This window comes from Notolepis coatsorum, assembly GCF_963971535.1.
Source record: "Notolepis coatsorum genome assembly, chromosome: 9".
NCBI lineage: Eukaryota > Metazoa > Chordata > Actinopteri > Aulopiformes > Paralepididae > Notolepis > Notolepis coatsorum.
The window spans coordinates 133,407,155-133,424,301 of record NC_140173.1 but is presented as its reverse complement, the minus strand read 5'-3'; the positions used below and the strand labels follow the sequence as shown (position 1 = coordinate 133,424,301).

The following is a 17,147-nucleotide window of genomic DNA, read 5'->3' as shown; positions in this document are numbered from 1 at the left end:
GCGCTGTACTTCAATGTTTCCATTTAAGGGAAATTATACTACTTACTATATGACATTATACCTGTACGCCCATACAATATCCTTCTTAATTTATTCATCATTTATCTGAACCATGTAAAGTTACTAGTTACTGAGATGAAAATGATGTCCTTTCAAAGTTCAAGTAATATTCTCAGGGTATTTCTAGTTTTTGTGTTCTTTCCCTAATACTGCAAAATAGAAACGTGACACACATTACCCACATGTCAGTAATACTTTAATTCAGGAACAAGACCCAAGAGCACCTGATGATTTCTTTGTGAAAACATTGTACTCACTAGAGCGCCTAGTTGAACGCTGCTGCTTAATACTTTCATTTACTTGACTTCCAAATCCTCTATCTCCACGTAAAACATTTTAAAGACTCTTTAAACTCCGGTGTCATGAGTTTTAAAAGTGCAGGTGTTTGTGTGCAATCTGTTATTTTTTTATTTAACTCATAGTTATTTTATTTATTTATTTATTTTTTACGAGTGTTACAGTGAAGTGTCAGTGTCTGTGGGTGCTTGATGTGACGCTCAGTTAGTGCTCCAGCTTGCACGCCTCTGGCAACTGCCCCACATCTGAGACGCAAATCTGTAGAGAGAGAGAGTGTGCGTGTGTGTGTGTAGCAGAGCTGTAAAGCCACAGTTCTGACAATGCTCCTTCAGCAGGCCGCCCCTGTGGTTGCTCCCGGCTACAGAGGCCAGCTGGGCGAGGGAGAGGGAGAGGGAGAGGGGGGGAGAGAGAGAGAGAGAGAGAGAGAGAGAGAGAGAGAGAGAGAGAGAGAGAGAGAGAGAGAGAGAGAGAGAGAGAGAGAGGTGGAGAGAGAGAGAGAGAGAGAGAGAGAGAGAGAGAGAGAGAGAGAGAGGGAGGGAGGGAGAGAGAGAGAGAGAGAGAGAGAGAGGGAGAGGGAGAGGGAGAGGGAGAGGGAGAGGGAGAGGGAGGGAGAGGGAGAGGGAGAGGGAGAGAGAGAGAGAGAGAGAGAGAGAGAGAGAGAGAGAGAGAGAGAGAGAGAGAGAAGAGAGAGAGAGAGAGATGAGGAGGGAGGGAGCGTAACTCATCAGCGCCATCGAGAGGAGAGAGGGAGAGAGAGGACATGAAGAACATGAAGGCTATAGTGTTCTCCTGTCTTGGTATCTGAATAATTCATTCATTCATTTAATACAGTTGATTCTAACTTCACAAGCGCTGCTACTGGTACTATGGGATGTTAGACTGATACCAGGTTAATAAAACAAATCATATCAAGAGTGGGTAATGTATCAGAAATCAAAGCATTCTGAAGAATGTTACATCTCTCTCTGCCGGCCAGCAACCCCCAAACCAGTCATGATCGAGTCTACTGATCAATTCTCAATATGGAGTTTTCTCAAAAACATGTCAGTTGTAAACCTACCTTACCTCATCTTAACCCTGATCGTAACCATTCCTACCACTTACAAATTGAGAATAAATGTATAAACATTATTCCCGGCTATGGGATCTAAACACCACCAATAATAAAGGTATACTTTTGACTGTTTGGCTCTTAGTTGGGCATCTTTCTTCACCAGACACTTGTCACACAGTGGGAAAAGTCTCCAAGTTACAATTGTCTAATACTAGTGTCACTGCTGTAGGCTCTGTGTTCTCCTTTCACTATACTCTCCATCTCTCCTCTATTATCTTCTATCACCCCTATTCCTCTCTCTATCTCTGACATCTCTATTCCTCTCTCTCTATATCTCTCTCCTCTATTCCTCTCTCATATATTCCCTCTCTCCTCTATTCCTCTTTCCTCTATTCCCTAGCTCCTCTATTCATCTCTCCTCTATTCCCCCTCTCCTCTACTCCCCTCTTCTATTCCTCTCTCCTCTATCCCCTCTCTCCTATATTCCTCTATTCCTCTCTCCTCTATTCCATCTCATCTCTATTCCGCTCTCTCCTCTATTCCTCTCTCTTCTATTCCCTCTCTCTCCTCTATTCCTCTCTCCTCTATTACCTCTCATCTCTATTCCTCTCTCCTATATTCCCCTACCCCCCTCTATTCCTCTCTCTCTATTCCCATATATTCCTCTATATCCCCTCTATTCCCCTCTCTCCTCTATCGCCCTCCCCTCTATTCCTCTATTCTCTATTCCTCTCTCTCCTCTCTCCATCTTCTAGCTACATCACCAACACTCTAATAAATTACAGGCCAGCAAGAACACTGCGGTCATCAGCTGCTGGACTACTAGAGGCTCCCAGAAACAGTCAAAAAAGGATCGGTAATGCAGCCTTTATCAACTATGCCCCAAAAATATGGAACAAACTACCCCAAAACATCAGGGAAGCCAACTCACTAGACAGCTTCAAAAGACAGCTTAAAACCTATTTCTTTGCTCAGGCATTTAAATGACAATACCTATCAAATTCATGTGTCGGTTCTGTGCACTGCTCTGTTGTAATTCAAAATTGAACTATTTTATCACACTTTTTACTTCTTACTGATGCACTGCTCTGTTGTATGTTAAATACCCTGTTGTATGTCCGTTCTATTTTATAATTTTTTGACTATTTTTAACCGAATCATTTTAAACTATTTTTATTATTTGTATTACTGAATGAAACTGTAAACATTGAGCCTATTGAGCCTATGAAACACTGTGATTTACCTTATGCCTGTATTTTTTACTGCTGTGAAGCACTTTGAACTGCAACTTCTGTATGAAAAGTGCTATACAAATAGTTATTATTATTATGATTATTATTATTATCTCTCTTCTCTATTCCTATCTCTCCTCTCTTATATTCCTCTCTATCTCTTTCCCTCCTCTATTCCTCTCTCTCTCTCTCCGATCTATATCTCCTCTCTCATCTTTTCCTCTCTCCATCTCTCCTAGCTCTCTCTTCTATTCCTCTATATCTCTTTCCCTCCTCTATTCCTCTCTCTCTCTCTCCTATCTCTCTCTTCTATTCCTCTATATCTCTTTCCCTCCTCTATTCCTCTCTCTCTCCTATCTCTCTCTTCTATTCCTCTATCTCTTTCCTCCTCTATTCCTCTCTCTCTATCTCTCTCCTCTTTCCTCTCTCTTCTATTCCTCTCCATCTCTTTCCCTCCTCTATCACTCTCTCCGCTATTACTCTCTATATCTCCATTTCTCTTCTCTTCCCTCAAGGATCACAGATACAGACGCGTGTGCACGTACACACACACACACACGCACGCACGCACGCACGCACGCACGCACGCACGCACGCACGCACGCACGCACGCACGCACGCACGCACGCACGCACGCACGCACGCACGCACGCACGCACGCACGCACGCACGCACGCACGCACACACACACACACACACACACACACACACACACACACACACACACACACACACACACACACACACACACACACACACACACACACACACACACACACACACACACACACACACACACACACACACACACACACACACACACACACACACACACACACACACACACACACACACACACACACACACACACACACACACACACACACACACACACACACACACACACACACACACACACACACACACACCAAATGAAAGACCTTTCTGTATCTGCCAACTTCATTTGCAAATGAAAAGTTTTGTAGCAAGGAGGAGCATCTTCTTGCTTCTGGGGCATGGCAGCACACTGTGTGTTGGGTGTGTGTGTGTGTGTGTGTGTGTGTGTGTGTGTGTGTGTGTGTGTGTGTGTGTGTGTGCAGGAGCCCAGATGAAGCAGCTCGTGCCGGGGGCCTGGTGTCTGCCCTGCGGCGGCAGCAAGGCTGTTCCTTCTTCCCGGCCCGCCGCGGCCATTTGTTCCATTAAACAATCTCCTGGAGCCCCTGGTACTCTCTCTTCTGACACACACACACACACACACGCGCGCGCACGCACACACACACACACGCAGGCACCCACAAACACACACACTCACTCACTCCAACAACTGCTTGCACAGCACCCACACATGGCCCTCCCCCTATCCTCCAGACCGCCACACCATCTTTCTTCATAGGAGCCATATGGCCCTGTGAAGCCTGTGGATCTAGCACCACATCTGCGTATATGTTTCAGTTCTCCTTAAAGGGTTGTGGAGTGAGAAGCACACACGCACACGCACACACCCACACACCCACACACCCACACACACACAATTGATGGACATGCTCTACCATCAATGTTGCGGTTAAGTGAGTGATGGTGTTATGTTGGCCGGGCGTGTGTAGTGTAGTGTGTGTATATGCTGCCTTCAAACAGCTGTGGGGTGAGAGGAGGTATGTATGGTGATTAGTACAGAAGGTAGAGGAGAGGAACGAGGAGAGAGGAGAGGAGGGTATGGTGTTTAGTACAGGAGGCAGAGGAGAGGAACGAGGAGAGATGCAATGAGAGGGGAGAAGAGAAGCGAAGAGAAGAGGAGATGTACAGTATTTAGTATAGAAAGCAGATGAGAGGAGGAGCGGATCAGGAAGGAGAGGAGAGGGGGACAGAGGGAGAGGATAGTAGAGGAGAGGAGGAGAGGACGGGAGAAGGGAGGAGAGGACAGAGGGAGACAAGAGGAGAGCAGCGGACAGAGGAAAAATAGATGAGAGAAGGAGAAAATGGAGGGAAAAGATGTGAAGGGAGTATGTAAGGAAGCAGAAACTGAAACAAGTGTGTCAGGAGGAGAGGAACGTTACAAACTCCAAACTCCTCTCTTGTCATCTTTCAAGCTGCCTGGTCCAGGCTGTCCAGTCATCTGCTCTCCTGCCTAGTCTTCAGCTATACAACATCTAATTCCATTCTAGAGTCCATTCTTACAACACGGATAAAGCTGTCAAGCCTTCCAGGTTTTAGAGTGCTCCCGTTTTCTTGGTTGTCCAAGATCAGAACGCCTAGTTGTATCCAGTTTAATGTGGGTTCCCCCCAAATGTGGGTCAACGGCAGGCTGGAGTACTGTAGGTATACCCCAAAACAATCTGAAGAACCTGGTATCTAAATGTTATCCTGGCTTGCTCAAGTGTAAGGTACATATTTTTTTTTAAAGCACAAATGTAAATATTTTTTTAAAAGCACAAATGCTTTTTAAAGCTGTCCTATTGTTGTCAAATAACTACAATTTTGTCAGGCATCAAGTTTTATATGGCTTTCTGGCTTGTAGTCGTCCTTGATATGTTTCCCTGACAAAGGATTCCTGGCCATTGAGAGTTAAGTCACACCTCTTGTAAGACAGCAGGGACTTTTTGTTTTGTTTTTGTTTCTTTCATACTAAAAAGTGCATCGTTATAAAACTGAAGGTAATTCTTGCGGTGTCATTATAGAGCATTCTATAATATATAAGCACACCGTTATTATGAATCATGATCATTATATGAGAACATGATATTATGCTATATACACAATTGTTTGAAAACTGTCAGGGGTTGAATACATTTTGTGGCAAACGTACAGCTAACAGTCATACCCGATTCATGATGTATTATAATGTTATTTTTCTGATGTGATTATAGCATAACAATTATGCAGATACACTTATAATATACTAAAAGCGCAAATACAGTAAAATGCCTCAACATGCACTTCATGTAAATAGCATTCTATGAACACAGAGAGCGTGAATATATTCTTCCCTTATTCACTGACACTGATTCAGCCGCCGTGCCAATGACATAAATTCCTCTTTCCTTTTTTCGGTCAGAATATTACCACATGGCCCAATTACTGTTAACACAAGAGAAAACGAACCAACTTGGCTCTTGTTCCTCTGACTCCACACCACATTGCATTTGCAAAAATATTATGATGGATCTGGTGGACGTCACTGAGGATAAAACAACACAGATAATTTGTATTAAACGAGTGTCATTGGATATGGATGAGAAAAAAACGAAAACAAACAATCTCAGCACTTACATACACCCTTACTTACTAAAAATAAAAAAGATAGGAATACAAAGTGAATCATCTGTAATCTGATTAGAATATATATATATATATATATATATATATATATATATATATATATATATATATATATATATATATATATATATACTTCTCTCACAAACAACACAAGTTCTCAGATCAGTGTTCCTTCATCTCAGCTACCTGAGTCTCAGAATTATTTTATTTATAACTAAATAAAACACAACAGGTGTTAAAAGTTATACAGAATTACTCTCAAAAGGAAAGTCCACTGTTCTATGTTTGAAAAACTGAAGAAATTGCAATAAATATATAAGTCTAAAACATTATTATTATAGTCTATTAAAAAAATTATAATAATTAAACTATTGTATTTATTATATACAATTATTATACAGATGATTGCAAAACAAATGTCATGTGTTGAGCTGGATGAGGAACACCACATGATCATGTTGTTTTAATCCCTACTGTAATCTATAATTTACAGTAACTGGCTTGGTCTCCTCTTTTCTAACCTCTCTCTCTCCTCCTCCTCCTCCTCCTCTCCTCCCATCCCTTCATCTCCGGGCAAAAAAACACAGAAATAGCGAAAATAAATAAATAAGTGACAAAAAAAATAAATAAAAAAAACATTGCGCGCTAAAAACCCCTGTGTAGTTTGGCATTCGACTCGCTCGGTGTAAAAATAAATCAAGCTGATTTTCCAAGTGTTGTGTGCGCGGCGTGCTGCTGCCGCTCTTCGCGGCACAGATTGCGGGCCGATGGAGAGGCTGTCGGGGCGGGGCGGGGCGCTGGATATGGAGCCGCCTGCACCAGCTTGTTAACACGTACACCTTAACCCCCGAGCGCCAGGGCGAGGGGGCGCCCACTGAGCCAATGGGCCCACGAGGACCCTCCTCCCACACACACACACACACACACACACACACACACACACACACACACACACACACACTCCTAAACACGTGAGGACTCTGAAAATACAGTTGAAAATGTGCAAGATACCACATCTCAAATGATTGACGCACACGCACGCGCGCGCGCACACACACACACACACACACACACACACACACACACACACACACACACACACACACACACACACGTACATACACACACACACACACACACAATCTAAAGGACTGCTTGTAACTGGGTACAGCTTTCCTTCTTTCCGCCATTTATACATTATGAGAGAAAAACGTAATTGTGATGCAGCGTAGTTTATTGTACGTCTATGGTCAATGTTTTTCATGCCGTGCTTGAGCTGGCAGGGAACAAATATGACAAAGTCTTAGATTAAATCAAACAGTTGATCCTGAGCGTTGCAGACACAAATAGAACTGCTATGTGGACCGAGGTGTATTTCTTATATATATTCATCCTTGAAGGTTTGAGTCAGACTTATTGTGACATATTGTATGTCATCTCTCCACCCCATGTTCCTTACCGCTCCCCACTATAAACTCCAATACACCATATATCCCCAAAAAATATATGAAGACATTCATAAAAAAAAAAGCCATTTGTCCGTTCTCATAAACATTGTTACCTTGTGTCCATTGCTCAGTATTTCTAAAGTAAAGATAATTCCATCAAATAAAAAAGCAACAATTTTACGACCTGATATTTAACAACACATTTTTATCATTTAATCGTACTTTTCGGACTATAAGCCGCAGCTTTTTCCCCCATTTTTCGACCCTGCGGCTTATATAACGGTGCGGCTTATATGTGACTCGACGTGACCAAACCCGAAAATGTAAAAATCTAAATATTGCTTTTTTGACTGCATTGAAATGTTATTTATCTGTTCCCTTATTTGCTAAACTTAATACAACTTGTAAATGAGTTAATTCTTGTTATTTGTCCGACAGTATTGTGTCCCAATGCTAATTACATATGGTAATTAAACATTAAAACACCTGCGGCTTATAGTCCAGTGCGGATTATATATGTACACATCATTCAATTTAGCTGCTGCGGCTTATAGTCAGGTGCGGCTTATAGTGCGAAAAGTACGGTAATTATTTAGTGTTTTTTTCATTTGAGTCACTTGCTTTCCACAAAATGGTGGGTTATATAACATTTTCTGAAAATGTAAGAAAGATAAAAGTGGTCAAGTGATTGGTATGGCAGTGTTGAGACTCACCGACTAGCCTGCATATAGAACCCCCACCCCGACTAGCTGGAGGACTCCACACATGTAGAACCCCCACCCCCGACTAGCTGGAGGACTCCACACATGTAGAACCCCCACCCCCGACTAGCTGGAGGACTCCACAATAAGTGTAGAACCACCACCACCCGACTAGCTGGAGGACTCCACACATGTAGAACCCCCACCCCCGACTAGCTGGAGGACTCCACACATGTAGAACCCCCACCCCCGACTAGCTGGAGGACTCCACACATGTAGAACCCCCACCCCCGACTAGCTGGAGGACTCCACACATGTAGAACCCCCACCCCCGACTAGCTGGAGGACTCCACACATGTAGAACCCCCACCCCCGACTAGCTGGAGGACTCCACACATGTAGAACCCCCACCCCCGACTAGCTGGAGGACTCCACACATGTAGAACCCCCACCCCCGACTAGCTGGAGGACTCCACACATGTAGAACCCCCACCCCCGACTAGCTGGAGGACTCCACACATGTAGAACCCCCACCCCCGACTAGCTGGAGGACTCCACACATGTAGAACCCCCACCCCCGACTAGCTGGAGGACTCCACACATGTAGAACCCCCACCCCCGACTAGCTGGAGGACTCCACACATGTAGAACCCCCACCCCCGACTAGCTGGAGGACTCCACACATGTAGAACCCCCACCCCCGACTAGCTGGAGGACTCCACACATGTAGAACCCCCACCCCCGACTAGCTGGAGGACTCCACAATAAGTGTCAAAGACAGAATAATTTTTTTTTAGCAAATGCCAAGAGTGAGAGAGAGAGAGAGAGAGAGAGAGAGAGAGAGAGAGAGAGAGAGAGAGAGAGAGAGAGAGAGAGAGAGAGAGAGAGAGAGAGAGAAAGAGAAAAAGAGAAAAAGAGAGAGAGAGAGAGAGAGAGAGAGAGCGAGAGAGAGAGAGAGAGAGAGAGAGAGAGAGAGAGAGATGGGGAGAAGGAGCTTAAAAGCCAACTTCCCAGCCAATCCCCACAGTTTGGCAATCGCAACCCCTACTCTTCCGAAATCTCCGGAGAATGTGCCGTAAGCACCCTAAAAAACACACACGTACCAGATACAGACACAGACACACACACACAGACACATACAAATACACACAAATGCGCCAGAGCTCGAAATTAATGCCGTCTTGGGGCCGTAAAAAAAAATCTTTACTTTGAACGCTCAGATTTGTAATTTGGGAGCTTCAGGGACGATAAGAGTAAAGCCTTGTATTGTTGCTGAGCCTGTGGCCTGCTGCTGTTGTTCAGAAAACCTATATTGAGAGCTGGTCATAACTGCATAAAAAAAACTGATATTTAAATGAAGTGATTTGCAAACAATTCTTCATCGCCGACGGTCATACCACATACATGATGCCAGTTCAAAGTCTGCACAGCAGGACGTCAACATTATGATCTGGACCTGTGGCCAAAAGCACCTGCTGAAAATCATACTAATAGGTCCTGAAAAGCATACAATAGCCAAAATAGGCCATTACAACTATATTTGCCTGAAACTGCACCGCAGTCTAATCCTACATCATCGGAGGTAACGTTACGCAAAGGGCTCATGCCAGCACAGCAGGCAAATGTGCGCCGTAACCATGACGATGGAACTCACACTCTTTGATCGTTGATTGGCCACTCGGCTTAGTAATTACTTTACACCCGGACTAGCTAGTTAGGTTGTGCCCTAAGTAATCAATTTGAGTAGCCTCTAGTGTTGACTTACTGTAGTAGACCCTAACTTAGGAGAGAACATATGCGTAGCTGGTGCAGGCCCTGTGCTTGGTATAGCTTGGCACTGTCACCACATAAACCTCACACACATACAGCTGGCAGGAGCGGCAGCGGCAGCATTAACATCCAATTAGTGTTGTCAAAAATATCGATTTTTCGATACATATCGATTCTGAATATTTAAAACAGGTTCAATACTCATTTCCCGCAATATCGATATTTAATTATTCATAAAAAAAATTAAAATAAATTGTATAAGGAAGTTTCATTGTTTATTTCAATACCTGTAATAGTACAGTAGTCCACACACACACACACACACACACACACACACACACACACACACACACACACACACACACACACACACACACACACACACACACACACACATGTGCATTCAGTTAAATTGGAATATGACTGTAATACAAACAGTTCAGTTTGTCAGGTACATGCAACACAGATTACAGTGTTTACTTAATTTCTAAAATTATATCATTTAGTTATTTTTAAATGTGTGATCTAAAGATAAACAAAAGGTTTTAAAAGTGTTATATTTATCTTCTCTTATAGTACCAGAGAGAAGCTGAGGAGAATCAACCAGCAACAAAAGCAACATTTATTTAAAAAAAAAAATATATATATATATATATATATTAAACTAGATAGGACTCGTGCACATCTGGTTGGACCCCGACTGGAGGTGCAGGTCAGCGCAAGAGAGATAAATAAACTAAAAGGAGAAAACCTTCAAAGGAAAGAAGGGACCGCACACTCCACAGGACTCGTTTTTGCTTATTTATTGTTTGCTATAGCACCTGAGGAAGCGACAGCGAAACGCGTTGTGCAAACAATAAATAAGCAAAAACGAGTCCTGTGGAGTGTGCGGTCCCTTCTTTCCTTTGAAGGTTTTCTCCTTTTAGTTTATATATATATATATATATTTTTTTTTACATTTTAAGATTGAACCTTTTTCCCTGTGGTAATGAAAATGGTATCGAATATCGATACTTTTCAAGGTATCGTATCGAAGTTCGAAATTCCAGTATCGTGACAACACTAAATCCAATTGTACACCAGACAAAAACTATACATTACCTAATAAACAACAATATTGAAATAGCAGTACTACAGTCAGAAATTATATTGAAATAGCAGTACTACAGTCAGAAATTGTAACAGCCAGGGATGATGGGGCTTTGAACACATGAATTGACTTATCTAAAAACCGCCCTCTTTTTGTCTGTCAGAGGGAAGCAACAGTTGTGATTGGAGGATCCAGAAAAGAGGGCGAGGTTTGAGACGATCCAGTCGGTCTTTACTCAAGAGAATATCATGACGTTTATCCAGACACGCTCGAGAGCAGAGTTCAGTCTGTATGTTGCCACTGTCTGGTGCCCAGATGACAGATTATGCCGATTGACAGCTGAAAAGAGTCTTTCTGCTCGTCATGGGTAGGGTGATGAGGGCATAATATAATACAATATATTATAGGAGATTGGAAATATGTCATTGAGTACTTCAGTGTCCATGTTCTGCATCTTCCACAGCCAACTGAGAACTGGGTGCTGGCAGTACATCTCGTTAACTACTTAACACTTGTTGAGGATCAGGTGTGTGGGTTAACACTAGCACAGCCATGGAGAAAATGCCACTAATTCCCGCCAGGAACGGGTCAGATGACCCGACAGCTTATATGAGAAATATGAGAAAAATAAACAGTGTAAACTATATAATTACCTCTGAATATAAAAATATGAGGTTTACCACAATGAAATGTAGGTTTGAGTAACATAAAAAAAAAAAAGATCTAAAAAAGAATATTATAATATTCTTTTTCTTTTTTTTGATGAAAGAGCCACACATTGACGGGCAAAGAGCCACATGCGGCTCGCGAGCCACGGGTTGGCCACCCCTGCGCTAGACGCTCTCAAAGTGCTGTGACTTTCGTCTGTTCCAACGGCCCATATGTGGAATAACGTTCCAATTACATTTTCCTGAAGTAATTTTGAAATTTCAGAAACCGTGCCAGATAAAACGGGGTACTTTTAGGAAAAGTCATTGAGTGACAGAGCTGGAGCTCGACCGAGTGACGAGGATACATTTATTGAAAATGCCTCTGGGTCATTGTGACAAACCTAAGCAAACTACTTTGTTTTTCGCCATGATCTAACCTTAACCTACATTAAAAGCAGCCAGGAGGTAGGCTTCTGTTCCTCTGTGCAACTAACTTTAGGTTGAATGACAGAGGAGGGACTGCTCCTACCATCATCATATGGTAAACAAGAAGCAAGGAACAAGAAGTGTTTTATTTGTATTGGTCACATAGTTAAAGATAATATAATTGAAGCAGTAATGAATTGACTGTTATTTATTGGATGATCCAGCTTTAACTCGTATTTAATGAACACATTAATAAAAAGGAAATCTTCTGATTGGGCAGGCCCAATATTGACAATCTGAATCTGCTGCCATAAGCAATCTATTTTATAGTTATAAGAGTTGCGTTTGCTAATGGACTAGACCAGGTAAATGGTAAATGGACTGCATTTATATAGTAGCTTTTATCCAAAGTGCTTTACAATTTTGTTCCTCAGATTCATCCATTCACTCACACATTCACACACCGCTGGCGGAGGCAACCATGCAACCTGCTCATCGGGAGCAATTACGGGTTAAGTGTCTTGCTCAAGGACACATCGACACACTGCTCGGGAGGAGCGGGAATCGAACCGGGAACCGTCCGACTACCAGCCGACCGCTCTACCTCCTGAGCCACTGTCGCCAGGTATGAATCTCCACTCTATCACACATTGACACTTTACTGGTAGACCATAAGAGCAGGCTGTGCAATGCTCCCTCAGTAAGCATAAAGTTAACGTACAGTACATTGTCCTTTCACACTGACACAACACTAAGCACCGGGATTATATAAACGTTTTGAAAGTCCTTGTAGCAGAGTTTTTGAGAGTGAATCTGTACATGTATCTGTTCAACCAACTAAATTATCTGTATTCTGAATGAAGACCGGAAGTGGGTGTGGTTTATACAATGTGGGTTTGCCTCTTAAACCCTAGCCATATTTTCAGAAAATTTGCCTAAAAATACATACGAAAGTAAATGGAAGATTGCTCCACTTCTACAAGGTCCATTTGCATGTTCTTGCCAGCCCCTGTCAATCATCTGACTTCTGGATTGACTTTTTTTATTTCTCACATTTTTCAGGATTATCTCCCACAAACCTGAAATGTATTGCCATAAAACAGAACGCAGTTCGTTTCTCTACCTTTCTGTGAACGGCTAGCAAAAAACGGCATTGCAATCTGATGGCGGAGAAATGTATATTATAAAAAAGTAACTGTACTTACAGTAGACAACTTTCCACAGTCCTACAGGTAGTTTTTGAAAGCAGTCCTACAGGTAGTTTTTGAAAGCAGTCCTACAGGTAGTTTTTGAAAGCAGTCCTACAGGTCGTTTTTGAAAGCAGTCCTACAGGTAGTTTTTTAAATCAGTCCTACAGGTAGTTTTTGAAAGCAGTCCTACAGGTAGTTTTTGAAAGCAGTCCTACAGGTAGTTTTAGACGGCGAACAGATGGCTGTGCCTCTGCGGAGCGCGCTACGCCAATGGAGCTCATAACATAAATGCTTTTCCCGGATAATAACGAGCATATTCAGTAATATTAAATATATCTGAGACATGATCATGTAAATGGTTTTGGGGCGGTGGGTGAAAAAAGTTAGTTTGGAGGCCTGGCAACAATAACATTATGGGTGTAAACATACAGAATATTCATATTTTACACTCATGGACGACTTACAGTACTTGGTTTCCCCCCCCCCCCTTCACACACACACACACACACGGGACAGCTGTGACTCGGTAAACATAGTTTTTTTGGCAGTGTCTCTGTCGACAGGTTAGCACCAGTGGGTGGCAGACAATATGTAGTGTCAGGGATGGGGTGGTGTGTGTGTGAGTGTGAGTGTGTAAAGCTGGGTAGTATGGCAAATGTGCACAATATTGAGGGAGATGTGTATGTATGTATGTGTGTGTGTGTGTGTGTGGTAGTGTGTGTGGGGGGGGGGGGGGGGGGGGGGGGCACAGAGGTAGCAGTCTCGCAGGGGGGGGGGGGGGGGGGGGCGTCGACGCCCACACACCCTCGCCCACCACGTTGGCACTGCCAGGCTGGATGCCAGGCGCCCCCTGCAGACACACACACACCACACACACACACACACACACACACACACACACACACACACACACACACACACACACACACACACACACACACACACACACACACACACACACACACACACACACACACACACACACACACACACACACACACACACACACACACACACACACACACACACACACACAGACCCTCTGACTGAGTCAGACTCATGTTGGAGGGCCCCGAAACAACGTGAGTCGAAGATGGAAGTAACTACAAGCCTGGAACAGTATGTGCTATATAAGATTATATAAACCATGACATTCTGCTAATACACTGCAGAGATTGTTTTCTAGACTCTTTCTCTCAAGTGGCATCAATGTTTCCCTGCCACAGACGTTAGTGGGCACATCATTCCAGCTTCTGATGCCCTCGCATCACAACCATAGCGACAGCGTCGTAAATGCAGCCCCCTGGCTCAACAACTTTTTTTCTGATGCACATACCCACCCAATCCAATCCAATGATGTGCCATACCATCCGGGAGACGATAGGCGGCGGTATTTGCCCTTTTCGAGCTCAGACCCATTCCCAATGATAACGTCAGGCTGGATGGATGAAACATGAATGGATATTGCTAATAAAAGCAAAAACGAGAAAAAGGCGACTAATCTCGTCGTTGGCACTCAATGTGTTAATGATGAGTCAGTTAGGCCTGGCTAATAACTGCAGAAAACAATGTTCTATATTCACTCTGCTGTTGTTTTAATATAGCTTTTTAAAGGGACCATATTTATACAGCAAATATGAGTGTGTGTGTGTGTGTGTGTGTGTGTGTGTGTACTGTGTGTGTGTGTGTGTGTGTGTACTGTACGTCTCTGACTGTGCGTAAGTGCATTCATTAGAGTGCACATCATTGTGTGTATAAAGTGTGTTCTTTTCCATGTTTTCTCAGACATCACTTTTCACACAATATATTTTTTATTATTATTACTGTATATATCACTGCAAATTAAATGATACAGTACACAGTTTACACAGATTCTATTAGGGTTGCCTTCTCATTAGTGTTTTCCGTTTATACATTTGCATTTTTCCATACAGACCTTGGAATGGTCAAAATAATTGTTCATACTTTCATTTCCATCTCCTTTGAGGTATTTAGCAGATGGCGATACCCAGCGGTAGAAGGATCATTCTTTTAGCAAGTAGCCCATGATGTTTACTGAAAGCAAACCCACAGTCCTGAGCTACTGTAGCAGCCAGAGAATGAGCAGTTAAAAAGTAGCACTGAAGGGCGGCTGATTGGCACAGTGGGCAAGACGCTCGCCTCTAACGCAGGAGACGCTGGGTTCGAGCATACTAACACAATTGGCAAGTGTTAGAGGGTGGGAAAGCCGGTGGGTGGGGATTTGATGTTGTGGACAGCGACTCCTACAGGTCGGTTTGGTGACGCCGGTGTGACGGAAGCAGGAAGTATCGGGGGCAGCGTGAGCCTCCCACGCGTTACTCCTCGCCACTGAGAGTTCGAGCTGCTGTGGCGAAAAGATGCGACAGGCTGCCTCCTCGTGTACCGGAGGGGGACACGTGATGCAAGGCTTCTGTCCTCACTACAACCGACCTGTGGGAGGCATAGTCTAGCAACGATCAAGACAGGGGAGGGAAGAATTGGAAATATACGAAATTGGGATGGGAGTAAAATAGAAAATGGGGAGAAAAAAGTGGATACAAAAAAATAAAGTAAGTGGATACAAAAAAATAAAGTAGCACTGAAGTACTGCGGACAAAGCAAAGTTGTTTTCTACATTAAAGAAACCCTGGAGTCTGTGTGAGTGCGTGGACGTGTGTGTACCTGTCCTTCATGCGCTTGTGCATGCGGCCGTGCTGGACACACTGCTCCTCCATGTCGTCACAGCGAGCTCTCAGCCTCTCCGCTGTGGCCTCTAGGTGGCGCTTCTCCAAGGACAGCTGCTCCAGCTCACTCCTACACACACACACACACACACACACACACACACACAAACACACACAGACACACAGACACACACACACACAGTTACCAAGGATGCTTCAACTGATTTTTGATATTTCTATATTTTAATGAACAATCCAGGAGGACTGATCTAATATTGATTAGCATTAGGTTACATCAACGTCAAGCATTAGGTTGACATCATGTTATGCATTAGGTTGACATCAACGTCAAGCATTAGGTTGACATCATGTTATGCATTAGGTTGACATCAACATCAAGCATTAGGTTGACATCATGTTATGCATTAGGTTGACATCAACATCAAGCATTAAGTTGACATCATGTTATGCATTAGATTGACATCATGTTATGCATTAGGTTGACATCATGTTATGCATTAGATTGACATCATGTTATGCATTAGGTTGACATCATGTTATGCATTAGGTTGACATCATGTTATGCATTAGGTTACATCAACGTCAAGCATTAGGTTACATCAACGCCAAGCATTAGGTTACATCAACATCAAGCATTAGGTTACAACAACGTCAAGCATTAGGTTACATCAACGTCAAGCATTAGGTTACATCAACGTCAAGCATTAGGTTACATCAACGTCAAGCATTAGGTTACATCAACGTCAAGCATTAGGTTACATCAACGTCAAGCATTAGGTTACATCAACGTCAAGCATTAGGTTACATCAACGTCAAGCATTAGGTTACATCAACGTCAAGCATTAGGTTACATCAACGTCAAGCATTAGGTTACATCAACGTCAAGCATTAGGTTGACTTCATGTTATGCATTAGGTTACATCAACGTCAAGCATTAGGTTACATCAACGTCAAGCATTAGGTTACATCAACATCAAGCATTAGGTTACATCAACATCAAGCATTAGGTTACATCAACGTCAAGCATTAGGTTACATCAACGTCAAGCATTAGGTTACATCAACGTCAAGCATTAGGTTACATCAACGTCAAGCATTAGGTTACATCAACGTCAAGCATTAGGTTACATCAACGTCAAGCATTAGGTTGACTTCATGTTATGCATTAGGTTACATCAACGTCAAGCATTAGGTTACATCAACGTCAAGCATTAGTTTGACATCAAGGCATGTCGTTGATGTCGTTGAC

At 43.1% G+C, this 17,147-nt stretch overlaps 1 protein-coding gene across 1 annotated transcript in view; it reads right to left on the bottom strand.

Annotated features, from left to right (window-relative positions):
* The window catches only part of sdccag8 (SHH signaling and ciliogenesis regulator sdccag8), a gene marked incomplete at its 5' end in the record, with an annotated part of 166,341 nt that overhangs the window by 31,663 nt on the left and 117,531 nt on the right, over window positions 1-17,147 (bottom strand). The window contains one exon of the mRNA XM_084322006.1: window positions 15,877-16,008. Coding sequence (XP_084178132.1) covers window positions 15,877-16,008 — 132 coding nt within the window. The remainder of the gene's footprint in view (window positions 1-15,876; window positions 16,009-17,147) is intronic.